The 20720-nt window shown below is 41.7% G+C and overlaps 1 protein-coding gene across 3 annotated transcripts; it reads left to right on the top strand.

Annotated features, from left to right (window-relative positions):
* The first annotated feature begins 1790 nt into the window (after window positions 1-1790).
* On the top strand, window positions 1791-20608 carry LOC113112062 (mitogen-activated protein kinase 8-like). 3 transcript variants are annotated; one of them, XM_026277435.1, is made up of 12 exons: window positions 1791-1965; window positions 3990-4169; window positions 4257-4386; window positions 4865-4923; window positions 5018-5156; window positions 5910-6075; window positions 14627-14698; window positions 15873-16055; window positions 16701-16825; window positions 16901-16964; window positions 17558-17635; window positions 18326-20608. In XM_026277435.1, the coding sequence occupies exons 2-12, from the start codon at window positions 4048-4050 to the stop codon at window positions 18439-18441; spliced, it is 1254 nt and encodes a 417-aa protein (XP_026133220.1). In that variant the 5' UTR covers window positions 1791-1965; window positions 3990-4047; the 3' UTR covers window positions 18442-20608. The 3 variants fall into 3 exon arrangements, with proteins under 3 accessions (XP_026133220.1, XP_026133221.1, XP_026133222.1); XM_026277436.1 differs by having other exon boundaries at window positions 18321-18516; XM_026277437.1 differs by lacking the exons at window positions 1791-1965; window positions 14627-14698 and adding an exon at window positions 14371-14442 and having other exon boundaries at window positions 3993-4169.
* Window positions 20609-20720: the final 112 nt, after the last annotated feature.

Here is a 20720-nt window from a genome sequence, read left to right as displayed (position 1 = left end):
CACACTTGAGGAACAGGTGGACACTGTAATACACAGAACATACTTCACTAAAAAAGACATATCTGAAATTAGTAGAAGTGGTAATCGTATTATTTTGACAGCAGGACACCATAGAAATCACAGTTAAGGTGAATGTGTGTATCGCAGTGATCTGACATCAGATTACATTACAGTATTCAGTGTGCAGCAGGATTAAAAGCTTTGTTTTGATGAATGTTTTCTGGAGCTGTAGCGCCGCCCTGTGGACACTTCCTGCTTCTGCGCAACAGGTCCAGCAGCTGCTGGGACATAAAAACAGGTCATGTTAACTACAGCTTAATCATCAATTGAACTATTTATTCACTCATTTAGAATTTTTTTTAAAACTTCAAATAAACCTATTAAACGGATATCTTAGCTTCAGTTGTAAGTGTAATTCTGCAGAATTAATTCAAATGCCTGTCTTGAATTTTTAAATGAGCTGAGCAGCTAAAAACCATTACCCTTTAAACAACAAACAACACTATGAAAGTCAGAGGGGACAGCATTCCTCTAAAATGTCCAAATGTTAGGTTAATACATACATTAGAGTTGAAATCTAAATGTAAATGGCTGTAATAACTTGTTTTCAGGACAGATTTATTCTAACATATTAAAAGAGCATCTGAACAACAGTTTGAATTGTTCCATAAACTCATAATAATGCTTCTTTCATTGATAAAGTGGTGTGGTCTGTATCAGGAAAGAAACCAGTGCCAAGACAGCTCTAAACTAATCTGTGTCTGGATTCTGATGAGACAGACAACAGCAGAAGCTCTTTTTCACTGGAGGAAGTGTTATTCTGGATTATAGACTCTATGTGTTTGAGTTAAAATCATCTTAATGCTGGATGTGTTTCAGGTTTTGTCTTCTCCAGATGTTCACTGATGGACTGGAGTGCTGTGGATTATTGGGATGTTTTTATCAGACTCTCATTCTGACGGCACCCATTCACTGCAGAGCATCCATTGATGAGACACTGATGCAGTGCTACATTTCTACAAACCTGATGAAGACACAAACTCATCCTGATCTTGCAAGGCCAGAGGGGGAGCAACTACTAAATTTGACCAATCGCGATTACAATTATAGATACCACAATTAATCGGCTCAAAGTTCTCTTGTGTTATTCTGCGTTCTGATGATGTGTCTTTTTCCTTCCTAAATGTTATCTTAAGGGTTTGTCCAATTATTAAAATATTGGTATAACATAGCCTACCATTCATATTTTAACTTTTTTATAAATTGAAGAAATCAATCAGATGTAGGTATATTTGATATTTGAGGCTTAATACTATAGAAAAGCACTAAAGGGTTTTCAATAAAAAAAAAAAAAAACAAATAAATTTTTTTGTACTTTTAATTTATTAGTGAGGAAATATGTCTATCTGTATAATTCTCAAATTATTCTATTACGAGATTACGGGCGACAAAAGGGTATGATTTTTCGATTAAAATAGGTCTAACTTTATAATTTCGAACCCCTTTTTTTATTTACAGAAATATCGTAAAATTTTTAAAGGAAATATTTACCTATAGTTGTTCAGGAAAATAATATTTTTAAGAGCGATTTCTTTCTTTCTCTCTCTCTCTCTTGTAAATGCGTTATTAATGCAATGCCACAAGAACACCAGGTATTACATATTCACAAGATCAAATTAACATTCGTGTTAGATTTCTTGCGATGTTCAATAATAAGCAACTCGACGTCATCGACACAACGCATAAACTGCGCACGTCACTTCCAAGCAACGACACGGTGACGTAGTACGCAAGTGTCCGCACTCCGCAGCTCAAGGCCTGCCAGTGCACGGAAGCTCACAGTGATCGAGTGCAGAGCTGGTGTCTTGAAGAGGAAAACAAGACGAACTCAGCAGGCTCCTGACCTCAGAGACACCGGTGCGGCTCTGAAGCGGCTCTAGAGCTGGCTGTGTCTCTGTTGAGAGGGTGAGTGAGGGGAACACTGACGGTTAAACCGCTGCTGTTTAAACTGCTCCGTGGGGGAGGGGCGCGCTCACCGTAAACAGCGCTCACTCGCTGCGGATCATACACATCTGCTGTTTAATACACATCTAGTGTTTAATACACATCTTCGTGTGTTAGAGTATTGTGTTTAACACTCTGTTGTACAGTATACCCTTTCGACAGGTCACATCTGCCATTACTGCTGTTAGTAACGTTACTCTGGTACTCCGTTATATACACCATGGTACTGGGTGATGTTTCATAGGTCAAACCAAAAAGTATTCAAACACCAGATATAATTTGATTTTTTTATATTTATTTATTTATTTGTTACTAGTGGGTACAGGACACTATAATTAATTTATGTAAGTGAGCAGAGCAAAATAAAGTATTCTGTGACATATTATACCCAAAGATTCTTCATACAGTGGACTAACAGAGAAATTTAGGGATCAGACATGATTCAGACAGTTTGACCGGAGCATGTTTTGCTGAATTTATTTTTCTTTAATTAGTAATGTGAACTTTTTTTTTTTACACCACAGACTGAACATAATGAAGCATCTCTTGGTAATTGGTTTTATCTAATTTTGTACTTTAAATTAACAGCTGAATATTTTTTGGTTGTTTGTAATCCATTACGTATCTTTCTTTCAAAGTTATCTGACATTATCAAGATGAATCAGTTTAATCCTGAATCCTCATAAGGCTGTGGTTCTCTCGGTTGGTTGTGCATCTTTTTCCTTCCAGTCAACTTTCTGTTAACATGCTTAGATACAGCACTCTGTGAACAGCCAGCTTCTTTGACAATGAATGTTTATGTCTTACCCTCCTTGTGAAGGAGGAAAAAACACCGTTGCAGGTGTTTGGAGTTGATTAGCTGATCGGCATGTCACCATATTCTAATTTAATGAGATAATTAATTGGTTGATTTTTGTTAAATGTGAGCCAAAATCATCACAATTAAAAGAACCAAAAACTTAAACTACTTCTACTTAAACTAAAATAATGACATGCACACTTTACGGTAGTGAATTAAATATTGTTATGGACAAAATGCATGTGAAATATAGCGGAGGACACAGACTGAATGGTGGAAGTTTGTCTAAAGTTTAGTCTGGTAATCTGAAATATCAGTATACATTTAGTCTGTTCTTTCTTTCTTTCTTTCTTTCTTTCTTGCAGTGTTTTACAATGTAATTTTCCTTCTTTTGCACATAATATATAACATAACCAACACACAAAAAGAAAATGTATTGATATTTTGCACAACTTTAATGCTAAATCTGGATATTGATGCATGTGCCGTTAAAAATAAAGCATGTTTTTTTTTTTCACAAAGCCAGAATTATTTTGATTTATAATCATATGTACAAAGAAGAATTAGCAGTATTTACTTACGTATAGTTATTCTAAAATAAAATGTTTAATATATAGTAAAAAAAAGCTGTTATATGCATAGCTTTGATTCATTCATGAAAAGGAGTTTATACTGTTTCTGAAATCTGAATTTCAGCTAAAATGCTTCAGTTTTCTAAACTCATGAGTGATGAAGGATCATGAAACTAGTCTAATAAATCAATCACCAAATATAAAGCACATTGCAGTATGCAAACTATTCCTCCATGTACAGTGGTGGCCAAAATGATTAAAACACTAGTATTTTAACCATCTAAAGAATGGTTTTAAGTCCGTTATTTCTATGTTTTGTTGTAGTGTGTCAGTGGGAAATCTCAGTTTACCTTTCCAAACGTTAATTTTTCCATTAATTGTAATAACCCAGTGAGATTTGTGTGCTCCACACAGAGATCTGATCATCATCTATAATTAGATGAATATTCTAGCTGCAATGCACTCTTGTATTAATTGACTAGTAGCCTAGCGATTAGCATTTATGCATATGACTTTAAAGGCCAATAGACTTTACTGAAAGTGTGTTTTTGGTTCTTTCTTTTCAACTGCATCATTAAAACAAACGCAGGACATTAATTTCTTTGTCTCTTCAGGTTTTTGAAGGGGAAGTTCTTCCTGAATGCCCAAGACACAGTCAGTAGGGTTTTCACCATGAACAGGAATAAGCGTGAGAAGGAGTATTACAGCATAGATGTAGGAGACTCGACGTTCACCGTTTTGAAGCGCTATCAGAATCTGAGACCGATCGGGTCTGGAGCACAGGGCATCGTCTGGTGAGTCCAGCTGGGTTTCTGTGATAGAAACAGATTATGGTGGCGGATGACAAGCATGTGTTTGGCCTTTTCTGTTTGTTTTTGTAGCTCAGCGTATGATCACGTCCTGGAACGAAATGTTGCGATTAAGAAACTCAGCCGACCCTTTCAGAACCAAACCCACGCCAAGCGAGCCTACAGAGAACTGGTCCTGATGAAATGTGTCAACCACAAAAATGTAAGACATGTTTTTCTCTGTCTCTGTCTGGGTGTGTGTGTCTAAAAAACTAAAAAGAAGTGAGGTTTGTCATGTTTTTGTCATGCTTTTATTTGATCGGAAGCACAGTAGTATTATAAACTATGATTACAATTTAAAAGAACTGTTTTCTGTGTGTATATATTTATTTCTGTGATGCTCCGCTGTATTTTCAGCATCATTCCTCCAGTCTTCAGTGTCACATGATCTTCAGAAATCATGAAAAGAACAGGGTTTATTTGAAATAGAAATCTTTTGCAGCATTATAAATGTCTTTACTGTCATCTTTGATCCATTTAATGCGTGCTTGATTAAACGTATTAACTTCTTGATCAGAAGTGTCCATAATATCTACTATTGTACTTATTTTTGTCATGCTATATTTTAGGTTAGAAGAGCTTGATTTAATCAGATATCAGCACGGGGCATATCTTTTACGCAGTATGCTTTAATTTCACAGATAATTGGCTTATTACATGTATTCACGCCACAGAAGACACTCGAAGAGTTCCAGGATATGTAAGTTCGTTCTGCTGTGATTTTAATGGAAGTGAAACCTGCATGAACCGCAGGTGTCTGTCTGTTTATATGCTTGTTCATGTGTGTTCCTCAGGTATCTGGTGATGGAGCTGATGGATGCTAACCTGTGCCAGGTCATTCAGATGGAGCTGGACCACGAGAGACTCTCATATCTGCTTTATCAGACGCTCTGCGGCATCAAACACCTGCACGCTGCTGGCATCATACACCGGGTACACACACACACACACACGCGCACACACCACGCACGCACACACACATGCACACACAGACACACACACACACACGCACACACACGTTTGTTTTTATGAAAAGTGGGGACATCCCATAGGTGTAATGGTTTTTGGTTGCTATATTTCAAAGGCTAATGAACTGGTTTGCTAGTGCAGGAGTTTTCAGATGTTTTGATGCCAATGACCCACAAAAAAGATGATCTCTTATGGTAGTCTATGTTTTATAGTTTATTTTCCATTGTATTAACCCATTTATGTTTTTAAAACGAAAATAGTGCAGAAAAATAGCAGTCCATTTTTCTCACTCTCGCATTATTTATTCAATATGGTAATACAATATGACAAAAGCTCATCACTAAACTGTGTCAGACCAGATTGATCTTGATAATGTCAGATAACTTTGATAGAAAGGTATGTAACAAAACATGGTCCGGTCAAAGCGTAAGAACAATTTTTGATCCCAAATTACACTGGTATTTTTGGTAATTGTCTAATAGCAAAAGTTTCATGATTTCAATACATTTGACATGCTTTTGATAACTAAAGTTTCATTCAACAATTAAAGAAAACTTAAATCCTGAAGAATAAAAAAAGAGCAGTAAATGGAGTATGTTTTACAAGAAAATGCTTCATTCTTTCTAATTAAAAATGTCACGTTTAATTCAATGCGTTACTTGCCATTTCATTGTGATTTACCAGCAGTTTCTGACCCCTGACCTCTGCACTCCCCAGGATCTGAAGCCCAGTAACATAGTGGTGAAATCGGACTGTACTCTGAAGATCCTGGACTTCGGTCTGGCCCGGACGGCTGCCACCGGTCTCCTCATGACTCCGTACGTGGTGACGCGGTACTACCGAGCGCCCGAGGTCATTCTGGGGATGGGTTACCAAGCCAATGGTGAGTGCTGACCTGATGTCACTGCATGTAAAGCACATCTGACCTCGGGCTCACTGTGGTGCTTTAACATCAGACTGGGCCCGATGATTCCTGCCATGCGCACCTAATCACGCACTTCGTCAAAATGTAGAATTAATTAATTAAAAGTAGGTCATTAAACTTAAAAGGGTAGTTCACCCAAAAATCTAAATTATGTCATTAATAAGTTATCCTCATGTCGTTCCAAACCCGTAAGACTTTGTTTATCTTTGGAATAATAATTAATGTACTCAAACAGTGACTGACTGAACTGCTGTGAAGAGAGAACTGAAGATGAACACCGAGCAGAGCCAGATAATGAACGAAAGATTGACTCATTCTAAAGTCAAGAACCGTTTCTGTCAGACATTACGTCGAGTCCAAAAGAACCGGTGAATTGTTTTCTTCAACCGGTTTATTAAATCAAACTGTCCGAAAGAACTACTGGTGATCTGAAAACCGATGCAACCAGTTCTTGACTCACGAACGAGTAACACTGCTGTTCATGAGAGCAGCTCTGCTTTGTTTACAGCGGTAACCAAGGAAACACTGTATCTCTGCTGTTCATGAGAGCAGCTCTGCTTTGTTTACAGCGGTAACCAAGGAGACACTGTATCTCTGCTGTTCATGAGAGCAGCTCTGCTTTGTTTACAGCGGTAACCAAGGAAACACTGTATCTCTGCTGTTCATGAGAGCAGCTCTGCTTTGTTTACAGCGGTAACCAAGGAGACACTGTATCTCTGCTGTTCATGAGAGCAGCTCTGCTTTGTTTACAGCGGTAACCAAGGAGACACTGTATCTCTGCTGTTCATGAGAGCAGCTCTGCTTTGTTTACAGCGGTAACCAAGGAGACACTGTATCTCTGCTGTTCATGAGAGCAGCTCTGCTTTGTTTACAGCGGTAACCAAGGAGACACTGTATCTCTGCTGTTCATGAGAGCAGCTCTGCTTTGTTTACAGCGGTAACCAAGGAGACACTGTATCTCTGCTGTTCATGAGAGCAGCTCTGCTTTGTTTACAGCGGTAACCAAGGAAACACTGTATCACTGCTGTTCATGAGAGCAGCTCTGCTTTGTTTACCGCAGTAACCAAGGAAACACTGTATCACTGCTGTTCATGAGCACCATCTCCTGGCAGAGAGTGAATCTGTGTCTCATTCAGTTCAGTTCAGCCTAATAAAATGACACCTTTTCATTTGATTTAAATATGTTTTCAATCTCAAATTGTCAGAAAAACAAATTATTAAATCAAAATCATGAATCGAACCATTAGTTGAGTGAATTGTTACGACCCTACTGTAAATATTAAGACGCAAAAAGGCTTTAAATATGAATCTTCTCTGTCTCTATTAAAGGGGTCATATGATGCAGTTTCAATAATTGTAATAATTTTTTCAGTAAATAATAAAAAATATTTAAAAAGGTTTGCTGCATGGTTAAAATAAGCTACACTATAAAAATGTTTTTTGAAAAAAACAAAACATAAGTTGCTTATAAGACGCATGTAATAATAAAAACTCCATGACTACAGGAGGAAGGAGGCGGGAACCGGCGCACAATCAAAACGAAACTTTAATAATTCAAAATAAACACAACAGCGCACCAGCCCCTCACGGACGACTGGTGCGCACAAAATAAAAAGCAAACATAAAATATGGCCCAGGCCTGGTCCTCTCTCGTCCTTCACTATCGTCGCTCCAGTTTTATATCCTTCCATCTCCTACGTGGGACTCGAGACCGGCGGTGGGGCGCAGGTGTCGCTGATTTCCCAATCATCTCGCCGCCTCCCTCCTTGTTCCCACGTCTCTCGGCCCCGTCCCACTCATCACAATGCACTTTATTATTTAATCCATAAATGGACTTTATGCCGTCGTGTATGTTTACAAACTTTATAATAAACACTGTAAACATAGCTTGACTATTTTAGTTCCCCTCACTCCACAACAAATCTTTTCAAACAACAGACATTTTAAAATTAAATTTATGCATTTAGCAGACGCTTTTATCCAAAGTGACTTACAGTGCATTCAGGCTGTCAGTTTTTACCTATCATGTGTTCCCGGGGAATCGAACCCACAACCTTGCGCTTGCTTACGCAACGCGTAACCAGTTGAGCTACAGGAACACTTAATTAATCATTTTTAATTTTAGAAAAGAAAAATGATTAAAAATATAAGAAGCTATAGCTATATAAACTACAAGCCAAAACTTATTAATTTAGCCTAAAACGAAACTGATATCTATATTTGGTCTCTCATTCAACACAAAATCAAATGTTTCCATATTTGTGATTGTAGTAAGTTCGTGTGGCAAGGAAGAGGACAAAGGGGTCGGCTGGACTGCTGACGTATTTATTTAACCAAAACTAAACAAAGAACAAAGAAAATCACAAACACCCAAATGGTGACTCTTATTCTGACACGCTCCGTCAAACTTCCGGTTCACTCCTTCCGGTTCGGGTCAGCAGTCCGTCTCTCTCTCGCTTGCATCCGTTTCTCCCGGCGTTTTATACTCTCTCCACACCAATTACTAGAACGAGAAACAGGTGATGATAATTTTTGCCCAAACCACTCACTTACCGCTCGTCTCCTGATTCTCTCTCCCGCTGCAGACTTCGTTAAACCACGCCCCCCCTGCCACATACCCCCACCGCCCGACTCAGGCCGGGGAGCCATCCGGCCTGCAGCCCCCCCCCCCCCATTTCTGGAGAGGAAGTCGGCCACCACCATCTGAACACCCGGCCTGTGGATCACCTTGAACTTAAAAGGCTGAAGAGCTAGATACCAACGAGTGATCCGCGCGTTGGTATCCTTCATGCGGTGGAGCCACTGCAGCGGAGCGTGGTCCGAACAGAGGGTGAACTCCCGTCCCAGGAGATAATAGCGGAGGGTGAGGACGGCCCATCTGATGGCAAGGCACTCTTTCTCGATGGTGCTGTACTTAGCCTCTCTCTTCGAGAGCTTCCGGCTAATGTACAGCACCGGCCGTTCCTCCCCCTCTATCTCCTGGGACAGGACTGCCCCCAGCCCCCTGTCCGATGCGTCTGTCTGCAACAGAAAAGGGAGAGAAAAATCAGGAGAGTGTAACAGCGGCCCGCCACACAGAGCAGCCTTGACCTGAGTAAAGGCCTGCTGACACGGCTCCGTCCACTGGACCGTATCTGGTACCTCCTTTTTAGTAAGGTCAGTCAAAGGGCTGGTGAGGTCCGAATAATTAGGAATAAACCGTCTATAATATCCCGCCAGCCCCAAGAACTGTCTTACCTCCTTTTTGGTCTTGGGTCGTGGGCAGGTCGCAATAGCGGCAGTCTTATCAATTTGGGGACGCACCTGCCCATGCCCCAAGTGGAAGCCCAGATACCTTACTTCCACACGCCCAATCGCACACTTCTTTGGGTTGGCCGTGAGCCCCGCTCCCCTCAGCGACCTCAGGACAGCCCTCAGATGCTGCATATGCCGCTGCCAGTCATTACTAAATATAATAATATCATCTAGGTAGGCAGCAGCATATGCAGCATGGGGCCGTAGAATCCGATCCATGAGGTGCTGGAAGGTAGCTGGGGCCCCGAACAAGCCAAACGGAAGGGTAACAAATTGGTGTAATCCGAACGGCGTTGTGAAAGCTGTCTTTTCTCTGGACAATGGAGACAAGGGGATCTGCCAATAGCCCTTTGTTAAGTCCAATGTCGAATAAAAGCGAGCCGTGCCTAGCCGATCAAGCAACTCGTCAACCCGCGGCATTGGATACGCGTCGAATTTCGACACAGCATTCACCTTGCGGTAATCTACACAGAATCGGACTGAGCCGTCCGTTTTCAGAACTAAAACTATCGGGCTCGCCCAGTTACTATTAGATTCTTCTATTACCCCCATGTCAAGCATAGCGCCCAATTCAGCCTGAACTACTTGTTTCTTGTGCTCAGGTAAACGATACGGCCGGCTGCGAACTACCACGCCCGGCTCGGTCTCGATATGGTGCTGAATTAGGTTAGTACGGCCCGGTAGGGGCGAGAAGACGTCGGCAAACTCTGCCTGCAATTTCGTTACATCAGTGAGTTGGGACGGCGAGAGGTGGTCTCCACCTGGAGCCAGGGCGAGGGATTGGGGTTTGATATTCGCCTCTGGCCCGAGATCATCCTCTCCGCCAATCACCGTTGCCAACATCACTGATTCCGCCTCATTCCATTTTTTAAGGAGGTTGAGGTGGTATATCTGACTGGACCCGTTCCTATCGGACCGTATTACCTCATAATCGAGATCTCCGACCTGTCGTGCGACCTCAAACGGTCCCTGCCACTTAGCCATTAATTTGGAGCTCGACGTTGGGAGTAATACAAGTACTTTCTCTCCCGGTGCAAATTTGCGTAACCTAGTTCCCCTGTTATACAGCTGGCTCTGGCGGTCCTGGGCTTGTAACAAATTCTCCATGGATAGCCCCCCAATGTGTGGAGTTTTGTTCTCAAGTCCAGCACATACTGAATTACGTTTTTGCCCTGAGACGGTCCCTCCTCCCAAGTTTCTCTCAGTACGTCAAGCACCCCCCGGGGCTGGCGTCCATAGAGAAGCTCGAAGGGGGAAAACCCCGTGGAGGCTTGTGGGACCTCTCGCACAGCAAATAACAAGGGCTCTAGCCACCTATCCCAATTTTTGGCGTCTTCGTGAACGAACTTACGAATCATGGATTTAAGTGTGCGATTAAATCGTTCGACCAGGCCGTCGGTTTGTGGGTGATAGACGCTAGTTCGAATCGATTTAATGCCCAACAATCCGTACAGTTCGCGTAGCGTACGTGACATAAACGCCGTGCCCTGATCGGTGAGGATTTCTTTTGGAACCCCCACCCGGGAGATAAGACGAAACAGGGCATCCGCAACACTTTTAGCGAAAATGTTGCGGAGGGCCACCGCTTCAGGATATCGTGTTGCATAATCAACTATGACTAATGCAAAGCGATGTCCTCGTGCCGATCGCTCTAATGGCCCGATGAGGTCCATGCCAATTCTCTCGAAGGGGACCTGCATTAAGGGAAGAGGGCGCAAAGGCGCTTTTGGGGTGGCCGGTGGGTTTACCAATTGACATTCCGGACAAGACGCGCACCACCTGCGCACGTTGTCATGAATGCCCGGCCAAAAGAAGCGGGCCATGAGGCGATTTAGTGTTGCGGCCTGTCCCAAATGGCCCGCCATAGGATTAGAATGAGCCGCCTGGAAAAGCATTTCCCGGCGGCTCTTTGGAATTAACAATTGGGTTGTATTCAATTTTGTCCGAGCTTCTTGGGTCACTCTATACAACCGGTCTTTTAAAATGGCAAAATACGGATAGGAGAGCGGGAGGGCAGGTTGGAGAGACTGGCCATCGATGGCGCGGACCTGTTGAAACGCATGTTTTAGTGTCTCATCCTGAGACTGCTCCAGAGGAAAGTCATCACGCTCCGAGAGAATTAGTCTCCCGATTTCGTTCAGTTCCCCTGAAGCAGACCACAGCGACCCTGGCTCAGTTTCTCCCACCTGTACCCGCACGGCCTCCTTCCGTGCCTTATTTCCCCAAGAGGCATCCGCACATAACGACCCCAATAAAACCGTAAACGCGGGCCAATTCGTTCCCAAAATTACCGGATGCCGGAGGTGGGGACTAACCGCCACCTCTACACTATGCTTTTGTCCCCGGAAATGAATGCTAATTGGGACAACCGGATACTCCACCACATCCCCGTGTACACACCGCACCTTAACCACGCATCTTGTATCCAATGCCCCCGGTTGAATCAGGCTTTGATGGATTGAGGTTTGGTTACATCCCGAATCCACCAAGGCCGGATATGTACCCCCCTTGATACTCACGGGTATTTGGTACTCGCCAGCCTGACCGGGGGTGACCTGTGGGACATCCGGGACCCGGATCATTGTCCCCACCTCCATCGCTGGACACCTGTCCACGAAATGCTCCGGGTCCCCGCAACGCCAACAGGCCAGCCCAGACCTACCCGCCGCCCCAGTGGCAGGGAGTGGATTGGAGAATTGGCGCGGAGAGAGTGGAGAAACGGAAGCACTGTCCCCCCCAGCAGGCACAATCCCTGCCCCCCTGGGCGGGGCCCTTGGGCTCCCGAAGTGTCCATGGTCGATCCCGCCCCGCCCCCGGGGCGGGACACGAGGAGGGCCGGGTGGACGGGACCTAGGGAGAGGGACAGGGCGAGAGAGAGAGGGGGGAGAGAGAGAAGGAGAGAGAGAGTTAGCAGGTGGGGGTGCGCCGACCCCTGGGCACGCCACCATGTGGTCCTCCGCCAGATGGATGGCCGAGTCCAGCGACGTGGGGCGGTGGCACTGGACCCACTCGGCCGTCTTCTTGGGAAGCCGAGCGATGAACTGCTCCAGCACCACCAGGTCGACGACATGCTCCACGTCACTTCCCTCGGCCAGTAGCCACTTGCGGCAGGAGTCCCGGAGCTGTTGGGCCATCGCGAAGGGCCGGCCGGCCTCGCCCAAATCCAGGGACCGGAAGCGCTGGCGATGTTGCTCTGGCGACCGGCCGACCCGCTGGATAATGGCCCTCTTGAGGTCGTCGAAGACCAGGAGGTTCGCCACCGGAAGTTGTTGCGCGGCCACCTGGGCCTCACCGGAGAGCAGGGGTATTAGGCGTACCGGCCACTGCTCGCGGGGCCACCCGTAGGCCTCCGCCGACTTTTCGAAGAGCTCCAGGAAGGAGGCCCCCATCTTGTGAAGCGGCAGGTGCATGGGGGCGGCGGGCGGCCCGGCGGCCTCGGCGCGAACCTCCCGATCCATCCAGCTCCGGAACCTCTCGCGGTCCTCCTGCTGGGCCTGAACGATGGCCTGGAATCGTCTCTCCTGATCGGTCCTCAGGTCCAGCAGGGCCTGATGTTGTTCTTGGTGCAGGACCGCGAGGGAAGCGATGATATCCGCAAGCGGCGTGGAGGACGGGCTTTGCATGGCGGCGGCGGTCCTTCTTCCTTCCCGGGTTTCGGCACCAGTGTAGTAAGTTCGTGTGGCAAGGAAGAGGACAAAGGGGTCGGCTGGACTGCTGACGTATTTATTTAACCAAAACTAAACAAAGAACAAAGAAAATCACAAACACCCAAACGGTGACTCTTATTCTGACACGCTCCGTCAAACTTCCGGTTCACTCCTTCCGGTTCGGGTCAGCAGTCCGTCTCTCTCTCGCTTGCATCCGTTTCTCCCGGCGTTTTATACTCTCTCCACGCCAATTACTAGAACGAGAAACAGGTGATGATAATTTTTGCCCAAACCACTCACTTACCGCTCGTCTCCTGATTCTCTCTCCCGCTGCAGACTTCGCTAAACCACGCCCCCCCTGCCACAGTGATGTATCTGAATGCCCAAATATTATTTAGGTTATTATGTATCCAGTAGCCCACTTCACTCACTTTCCAATATCCACATAAAACACAATTCTGTGCATAACGTTGAATATTTGAACCTCGAATGAATTATCGAATATTCTGGTCCAGGCCTAATTATTACCTACAAGAGTGTATAGTATTTGAAAAATTATGTGTTTTTTGAACACTAGAGCATGTCAACAATATTCTGTTACACCAAATACACAAAATAATGATCTTTAAAAAAGCATCATATCAAATCATATGGAATAAACTCTGTCAGAAATATATTATTGTATATAATACATTATTAAAAATTTATTTAGGAACCAATCACACAATGTTTTAATTTAAATAGTATTAAAATCTTTTGCCAAAATCAAAGAATTTCTGCAAAATAATTAAATAAAAATCTGAATATTTTATAGGGCTATTGTAAAATGTTTTAATGCATTCAAATAATGCTTAAACACAGAATTTGGTAACAATAAAACAGAACATGAGGGAAAAAATAGGGCTTTTGTTGTTAAACTTGTAATATATAGATGTTAAATTGTTAAGTTTCATGATTTTAATTAAGTAGACATGCTTTTTGATTAATACAATTTAATTTAACAGTTAAAATGGAGTCCAGAAAAATAATAAATTTTTTGAAAAGAAAAAATAAATGAAAGAGATTTCCTGGGGCCCTAGTCCAGGTCTGTGTAGGGATTGTTGTGTCCAGCTGAAGGGATGTGTTTGTCTGTAGCACTGAGCATCTAGAGAGGAACAGCTTTAGTCCCCGGATCACCAGTGCTGCAGTACAGACATCGATTCAACGGCCTGACACACTGAGGTTTAGTGCTGGATGAGAGCGCGGAGGAAACGTTTAGCCCTTCATGCTTTGCTCATGTTTTCTCCTTTTCCTCTATGCTACACTGGGGTAGTGGATATTTGGGCCGTGGGCTGCATTATGGCAGAGATGGTGCGGCACAAAATCCTTTTCCCAGGGAGGGACTGTATCCTTGTTCAGCCGAAGCCGTGTCTGGCTCTGTTACAGTTTCTGAGACGTCTGCATGCACGTGTCACCTGTGTTGCGTCCGCATCAATGCACCCTGTGTGTGTGTGTGTATGCGCTCGATTTTCAGTTCTTCATTTGTAAGATTTTTGTCATGTTAATTTGGCTGTCCCTTCATGTTTCAGTGGATGTCTGGTCTGTGGGCTGCATCATGGCAGAAATGGTCAGAGGTAGTGTGTTGTTTCCCGGCACGGACCGTATCCTTACCTGCTCGTCTGAGTTTGTGTGTGTGTGTGTTTCTTCTGTTGACTTATTTTACCCTGGATGTGTGTTTTGTCATTGATGTGCGAGACCTGATGAAAATTAAGGTACGGTTTTTAATACAATACAGTGTTAAGTGTCAAATGTATTCATTTCCCAAAGTAAATCTCATTCATCTAAAACTCCCACTCTACATTTGTGTAGTTTAATGATGTTCATTTATTACAGATGTATACAGAGTACATAAAAAAGATAATTAGAAAAGAAAGACTATTCATAATCATATGTAGTACACAACCTCCATAACTGTTTAAGCAGACATATTTCATATCTTATTGATTTCCATATTTAAAAAAAAAAAAAAGGTTCAATTTTCCCTCCAGTGGATTATATGATTATTAATTCCGCCACTATTTCTAAAGGTTCATTTGCCATATCATAATTGAGAATGTATTAATATTTCTCTAGCTTTTGATCAAATAAATGCAGTTTTTGTGAGCAAGAGAGACTTGTGTTAAAATAGAGAGATAATGTAAAAATTAAAAAGATCAAAAAGTAGTGGTGTATATACATCTAAATTTATAATTTTTAAGAAATGTATAAACCAAATTTATAATATATATATATATAAATAAGCAAAACTATGTTGTAAAAACCTGATATAATTGTCATGAACCAACAAACACACATTTCCATTATCAGTACTAATGATATATGTAGGCATATGTACACACACACACACACACACACACACACAAACACCAGTTAATATAACATTTTAACTTTCAACTGGGGCTGAAAAAAAGGCTTAATGTCACTCCATATCAGGAAAATCTTGTGTCATTCTTAAATTTAATAAAGAAGTTAACTGCACAAGTGAACATTATAATAGCTGAAAGTGAAACCGTGTCAGTGTCCAGCAGCACAGAAGAGTCATCAGTGTCACGGACCTATATCTGGAGAAATACACAACAACACACTGTGTCACAGTTATACATCTCTCTTTTATACCAAAAATATTAAGTAAAGATCATGTTCTATGAAGATATTTAGTAAACCTCCTACTGTAAATATATCAACACTTAATGTTTGATTAGTAATGTGCATTGCTAAGATCTCCATCTGAACACCCGGTGAGAGAGTCAGTAGTCTCCTTAGCTTGCTCTGAAGACATCGACCAGTGGAACAAGGTGATCGAGCAGCTGGGCACGCCGTCTCAGGAGTTCATGCTGAAGCTCAACCAGTCTGTGAGGACGTATGTGGAGAACCGGCCCCGCTACGCTGGATACAGCTTCGAGAAGCTCTTCCCCGACGTGCTGTTCCCCGCAGACTCCGACCACAACAAACTGAAGGGTGAGATCTACAGGCTGCTCACTTTCTACAGACTGATAACAGACACGAATCGTTCTGATCGGATGAGCCGTGTTCAAAGATGCACCGCAGAGAAATGCTAACTTCTGATTCTGAAGGCCACAGGCTAATGATGCTAGGCTAGTGTGTTTTGCTTGCTGCAAATATTGTTTTTATTTATAATTGTGAATATTGATTAAACATGGTGCGTTTTGGTATTTTACGTAAATGAATGTAAATCAAAAAAAATGCATTTGATGTCACATTAACAGCTTTTCGACAAATCTTACTAAAAGTATTTAATTGGAAGGTGTAATTATTTTAAGATAATAAATTATTTTTAAATTATTATTATTGTTATTATTAATAATAATACCATTAATAGCAATAATAATAATAACAGTTATAAGTTGCTTTATTATTTATCCGCCTTAAAATAAATACCAAAAAGAAGAAAAAACTAAAGGAATACAGAAATGTAAAGAATGCAATAGAGCGTAAATTATTGTAACAAACCACAATTACAGCACAACAAAATTGAAGAATAATTAGTTTTTTTATTTTACAAATTCAATGTTAAAATGCATATCAAAGCAGAAGCTGCTCTAAAATAAATTCAGTTCCTGATTGAAATGCAATGTTTTGCAGCGAGCCAGGCGCGAGACTTGTTGTCGAAGATGCTGGTGATCGATGCGTCCAAGCGGATCTCTGTGGACGAGGCTCTCCAGCACCCCTACATCAACGTGTGGTTCGACCCGGCAGAAGTGGAAGCGGTGAGTTCAGATGACCTCTCCAGAGACCAGGACTGATCCCGAGCGTGCTCCTGACGTTTATCTGCTCTGTTTCAGCCTCCGCCGGCCATCAGCGACAAACAGCTGGACGAGAGAGAACACACGGTGGACGAGTGGAAAGGTAATTCAGATCCAGTCTCTGGTGAGATACAGGTTTAAGATGGAAGCAAAATAATGCCATGTGTGTTAGAAACAAACAAAGCATGTTGAATAGAAACAATGCATTGCATTAAAAGTGATGCATTTAATTGCCTTGGGTTTCCAGGGCTTGCACTTTTAGCTCCTTTACATTTTAAATGGTTCACCTCATACAGCTTTTTTTCCCTTAATAAATGCAATAATTATTTCAAAACTGCATTTTATATTTCATGGGTTATCTTTGCGTAATATTAAAGTTAGTTTGATGATCTGAATCATTCAAGTGTGACAAATAAGCCCAAAAATTATAAAAAAGAAAAAAAAGAAGGGGGACGAATATATATTGTGTGTGTCTGTATAATATAAGTTTTATTTATTTTATAAAAATATATTTATTAAATCACAATTTGATTGTGTCTATTTTTTGGAATCCATTGATTGCAAGCTTTATCATATATGTATGATGATTTTCTCTTTTAATTAGGATCTTAATGGGTGATATAAGACTGCCGTGATGGCATCAGTGACTTGTTTCTTTGTGTAGCTTTAGCTCCTCTGTGTCTGTTCTCTGATCAGAGCTAATATATCAGGAAGTGATGGACTGGGAGGAACGAACGAAAAACGGCGTGGTCCGAGGACAGCCGGCTTCACTAGGTTAGTGTCCTCCTCGGTCTTTAGAAACCAAACTGTTCTCATTTGCATGCGTGGAGCGTCTTTGGATGTTGTTTTGTGTTTTAGCATTTTTTAAGCTAATTATTATTGCATCATTGCTATTATATATGCATTTAAAATCATTTTAAAAGTAATTCTTTGCTTAGGTTTATTTTTATTACCACAAAATAAATAAAAACAATGAATCATCATAATAATCGACAGATTACTCTATTAACAAAATAAACATTAGTGACAGCTAGGGTTGAGAGTTGAATCGGATGCTTGTTGTTCCTCCGATCACTTCCTGTGTGCTTTTAGTTTTTCCTAAGGGGCTGTTAAATATGTACAAGAGATTGATTCATCAGTAAATCCTGAGTGAGTCACTGAATCTGAATCCATCCATGCATTCCATGAGGTTGTGTTTAGTTCTCTAATATTTTTTTTTAGAATTGTGAGAGAACTGCAAATTCTATTTATAAGAAAAAGTCAATTTATCCAGAATTGTGCAGCTCTATTTTGCATACTAACAGCTCTTCATCGAGTTTTTATGAAGCTAGCTAAAACATGATTGTAAAGCGCTCTGAGTGTACAGCAATACTCAGCGTTATAGAAATGCATCCTTCATTCATTTAAAGTCAAAGCTCTGAAGAGTGCCTGTCTGATAAATATGGGCTCTGTATCTCAGCACAGGTGCAGCAGTGAGCAATGACTCCCATGAGTCCTCCTCAAACGAGGTCTCGTCCATGTCCACCGACACAGACCGCAGTCAGGAGACGAGCGCAGGACCGCTGCGCTGCTGCAGATGACTATCCTCCTCCTCCTCCATCATCATCATCATCCATGCTAGCTCACGTCAGTCCTCCTTTCGGTCTCAAACTGACACCTTCTTCTGAGTGGAGTGTAAGTGTAAGAACGGAGGTACGAGTTTTGGAGGGTATCTCCAAACCAGCATTACTCCGATCGCTTTCGTTTTCCGCAGATGAAGCTACTGCTGCGCCATCTTGACATTCAGATGTGGACTGATTGAGTTTATTTCTATTATAAAGATGAATGGGGAATATATTTTTAAGGTGTTTAATTGTTTTGTGTTTCTCTTCTTTTTTTGAGAGAGAGAGAGTCACTAATAAGTGGAAGTTCATTAAACAGCACATCTGTTTCCTGGATAAACCAGTGCTTCCTCACGGTTAATACTGCTTTGGAGTCAGTGGTGTATAAATCACAGTTTGTCTGGCAGCAGACCGGACGTTTTGGACGTTTTGTCTTGTTAAAACACGTTTGGGTTTTCAGTCGTCTCTGTATTTAATCTAGTGTGTACATATTTCAGCTTTAGACACAGAACACAGTAACCCAGTTTCCATTACACTTCAGCCTGATGTAAAGGTCTTGTCTGAACACTTGGTTATTATGATCTGAAACCCAAACTGGGTGTTTTGCTCATGCATATGAAACGCTTATGATCTGTAATACTCAAACTGCATCAATCAGAGCGCTCTTTCTTTAATAATAATGTTGTTTCAGATGGAGCAGTCATGCTAAATGAATGGAGACGTATTAGATTGGAGGTTCAGAATGATATGTCTGTCTAACGCTAAAGAATAGCCATCGGTATCAGATACTTTCCATTCTAATGCTTAGAAAAATGTGATTGAGTCCTAGTGTGTGTGGCGTAAACTCTGCTCCTCTTAAAACAGGAACATTACCAACCAATACCATTGCTAAATTTGGACATTTATACCTATGTTTTTTGTTTAGCTTTCAAAATGGAGAAAGTGCCTGAGTCCAGCGTTCATTCCTGAATGATTAGAAAGATGAGGAAATGTGAGGTTTTTCTAAAGTAATACCGCTCCGATCATGTTGGAGTGTCTATTTTTCGGTCGTGCTGGACGTATGTGATGTCGATTGAAAGGTCGGGGCATGTAGAGAAGATGAGCTGGAAAGGAAAGCAAATTGGAAAGTTTTTGGTATGTGTTTATGGTTTGCAGCTTTATTTTGTTTATGAAAATATGCAAGATATTGCATCAAATGCTGTAGGTGGGAACTCCATTTCCCATGAGGCAGTGCGGTCTAATGTACATGCGGGATAGATGGGAGTTGTAGGAACTAAAGGTTTGAGTTTGAATAATGATTTTATTTTAAGTGCTCTTATTTTATTCTTCGCTCTCTTTAAGGGAAGTTGATGGATTTTAACTTTAGATTTTTCATTGCATCTGCTTTTATTTCATCTCTCAGAAATGTTATGATTCAGATGAAGTAGGCTTTGATGAACTACCTCACTCTAAATTTCTACAGAATTCTCTTTTCTTTCTTCTCTACGTGACTAGCTGCCTGTAAGACGGATGTTAATACAGATCTCATTATTTATTTATTTCTGAAGTGAACTATTGTCAATAGTAGGCAAGGTATAGTTTTGTACATTATGTATATTTCACCTAGAAGTAAAAGAACTGAAATGTAAATTTGATCTTTTTTGTTTAACTTTACTTTGTACTCATTTTTTACAGTTCATGTGCAATACCCACTGCCGTCGCGATCGACAGATCTAGACTTATTCGTTTTATGAACCCCGAGGTAGAGATATGTTTGGTACTGTCAGATACATTCATGTTTTTGTCTTTTTAAATCTGGATTTTATTTGTATTTATTGTTTTCCATTTGGCTTATACTGTCAATGTTACATAACCCATCTTACCAAAAACACAAATCTGTGGCTGATGTTAGCAGGTTGTTAAGTTTAGCCACTGGACTCTGATTCAAGGCATCTGTAGAATATCTTCAAATAGTACCAACATGTTGAGGTTTGGTGCTGGTGTGTAATATTGGCTAGCAATGCCAGCCCTACAGTTATATAGACATGGCTAGCTCTGTGTGTGCTAAACGGCGTACAGACACTGAGAAGACACTACTACACAGAATGCACTGGGATCTTATGATACCAAATATATATGTGCTGCAAATAAACACCAGTTTGAATCCGAACGGTCTCCTCCTCCTCCGTCTCATTGCCTTTACACCACAGTTTAATATACAGAATATACTTTTCAGTTCGTTTAATTGAGTCCTTTGTGAATAATTACACTTTTTAGCA

The sequence above is a fragment of the Carassius auratus genome, chromosome 12, assembly GCF_003368295.1.
Source record: "Carassius auratus strain Wakin chromosome 12, ASM336829v1, whole genome shotgun sequence".
In the NCBI taxonomy this organism is placed as follows: domain Eukaryota; kingdom Metazoa; phylum Chordata; class Actinopteri; order Cypriniformes; family Cyprinidae; genus Carassius; species Carassius auratus.
This window is presented reverse-complemented; position numbering and strand designations above follow the sequence as displayed.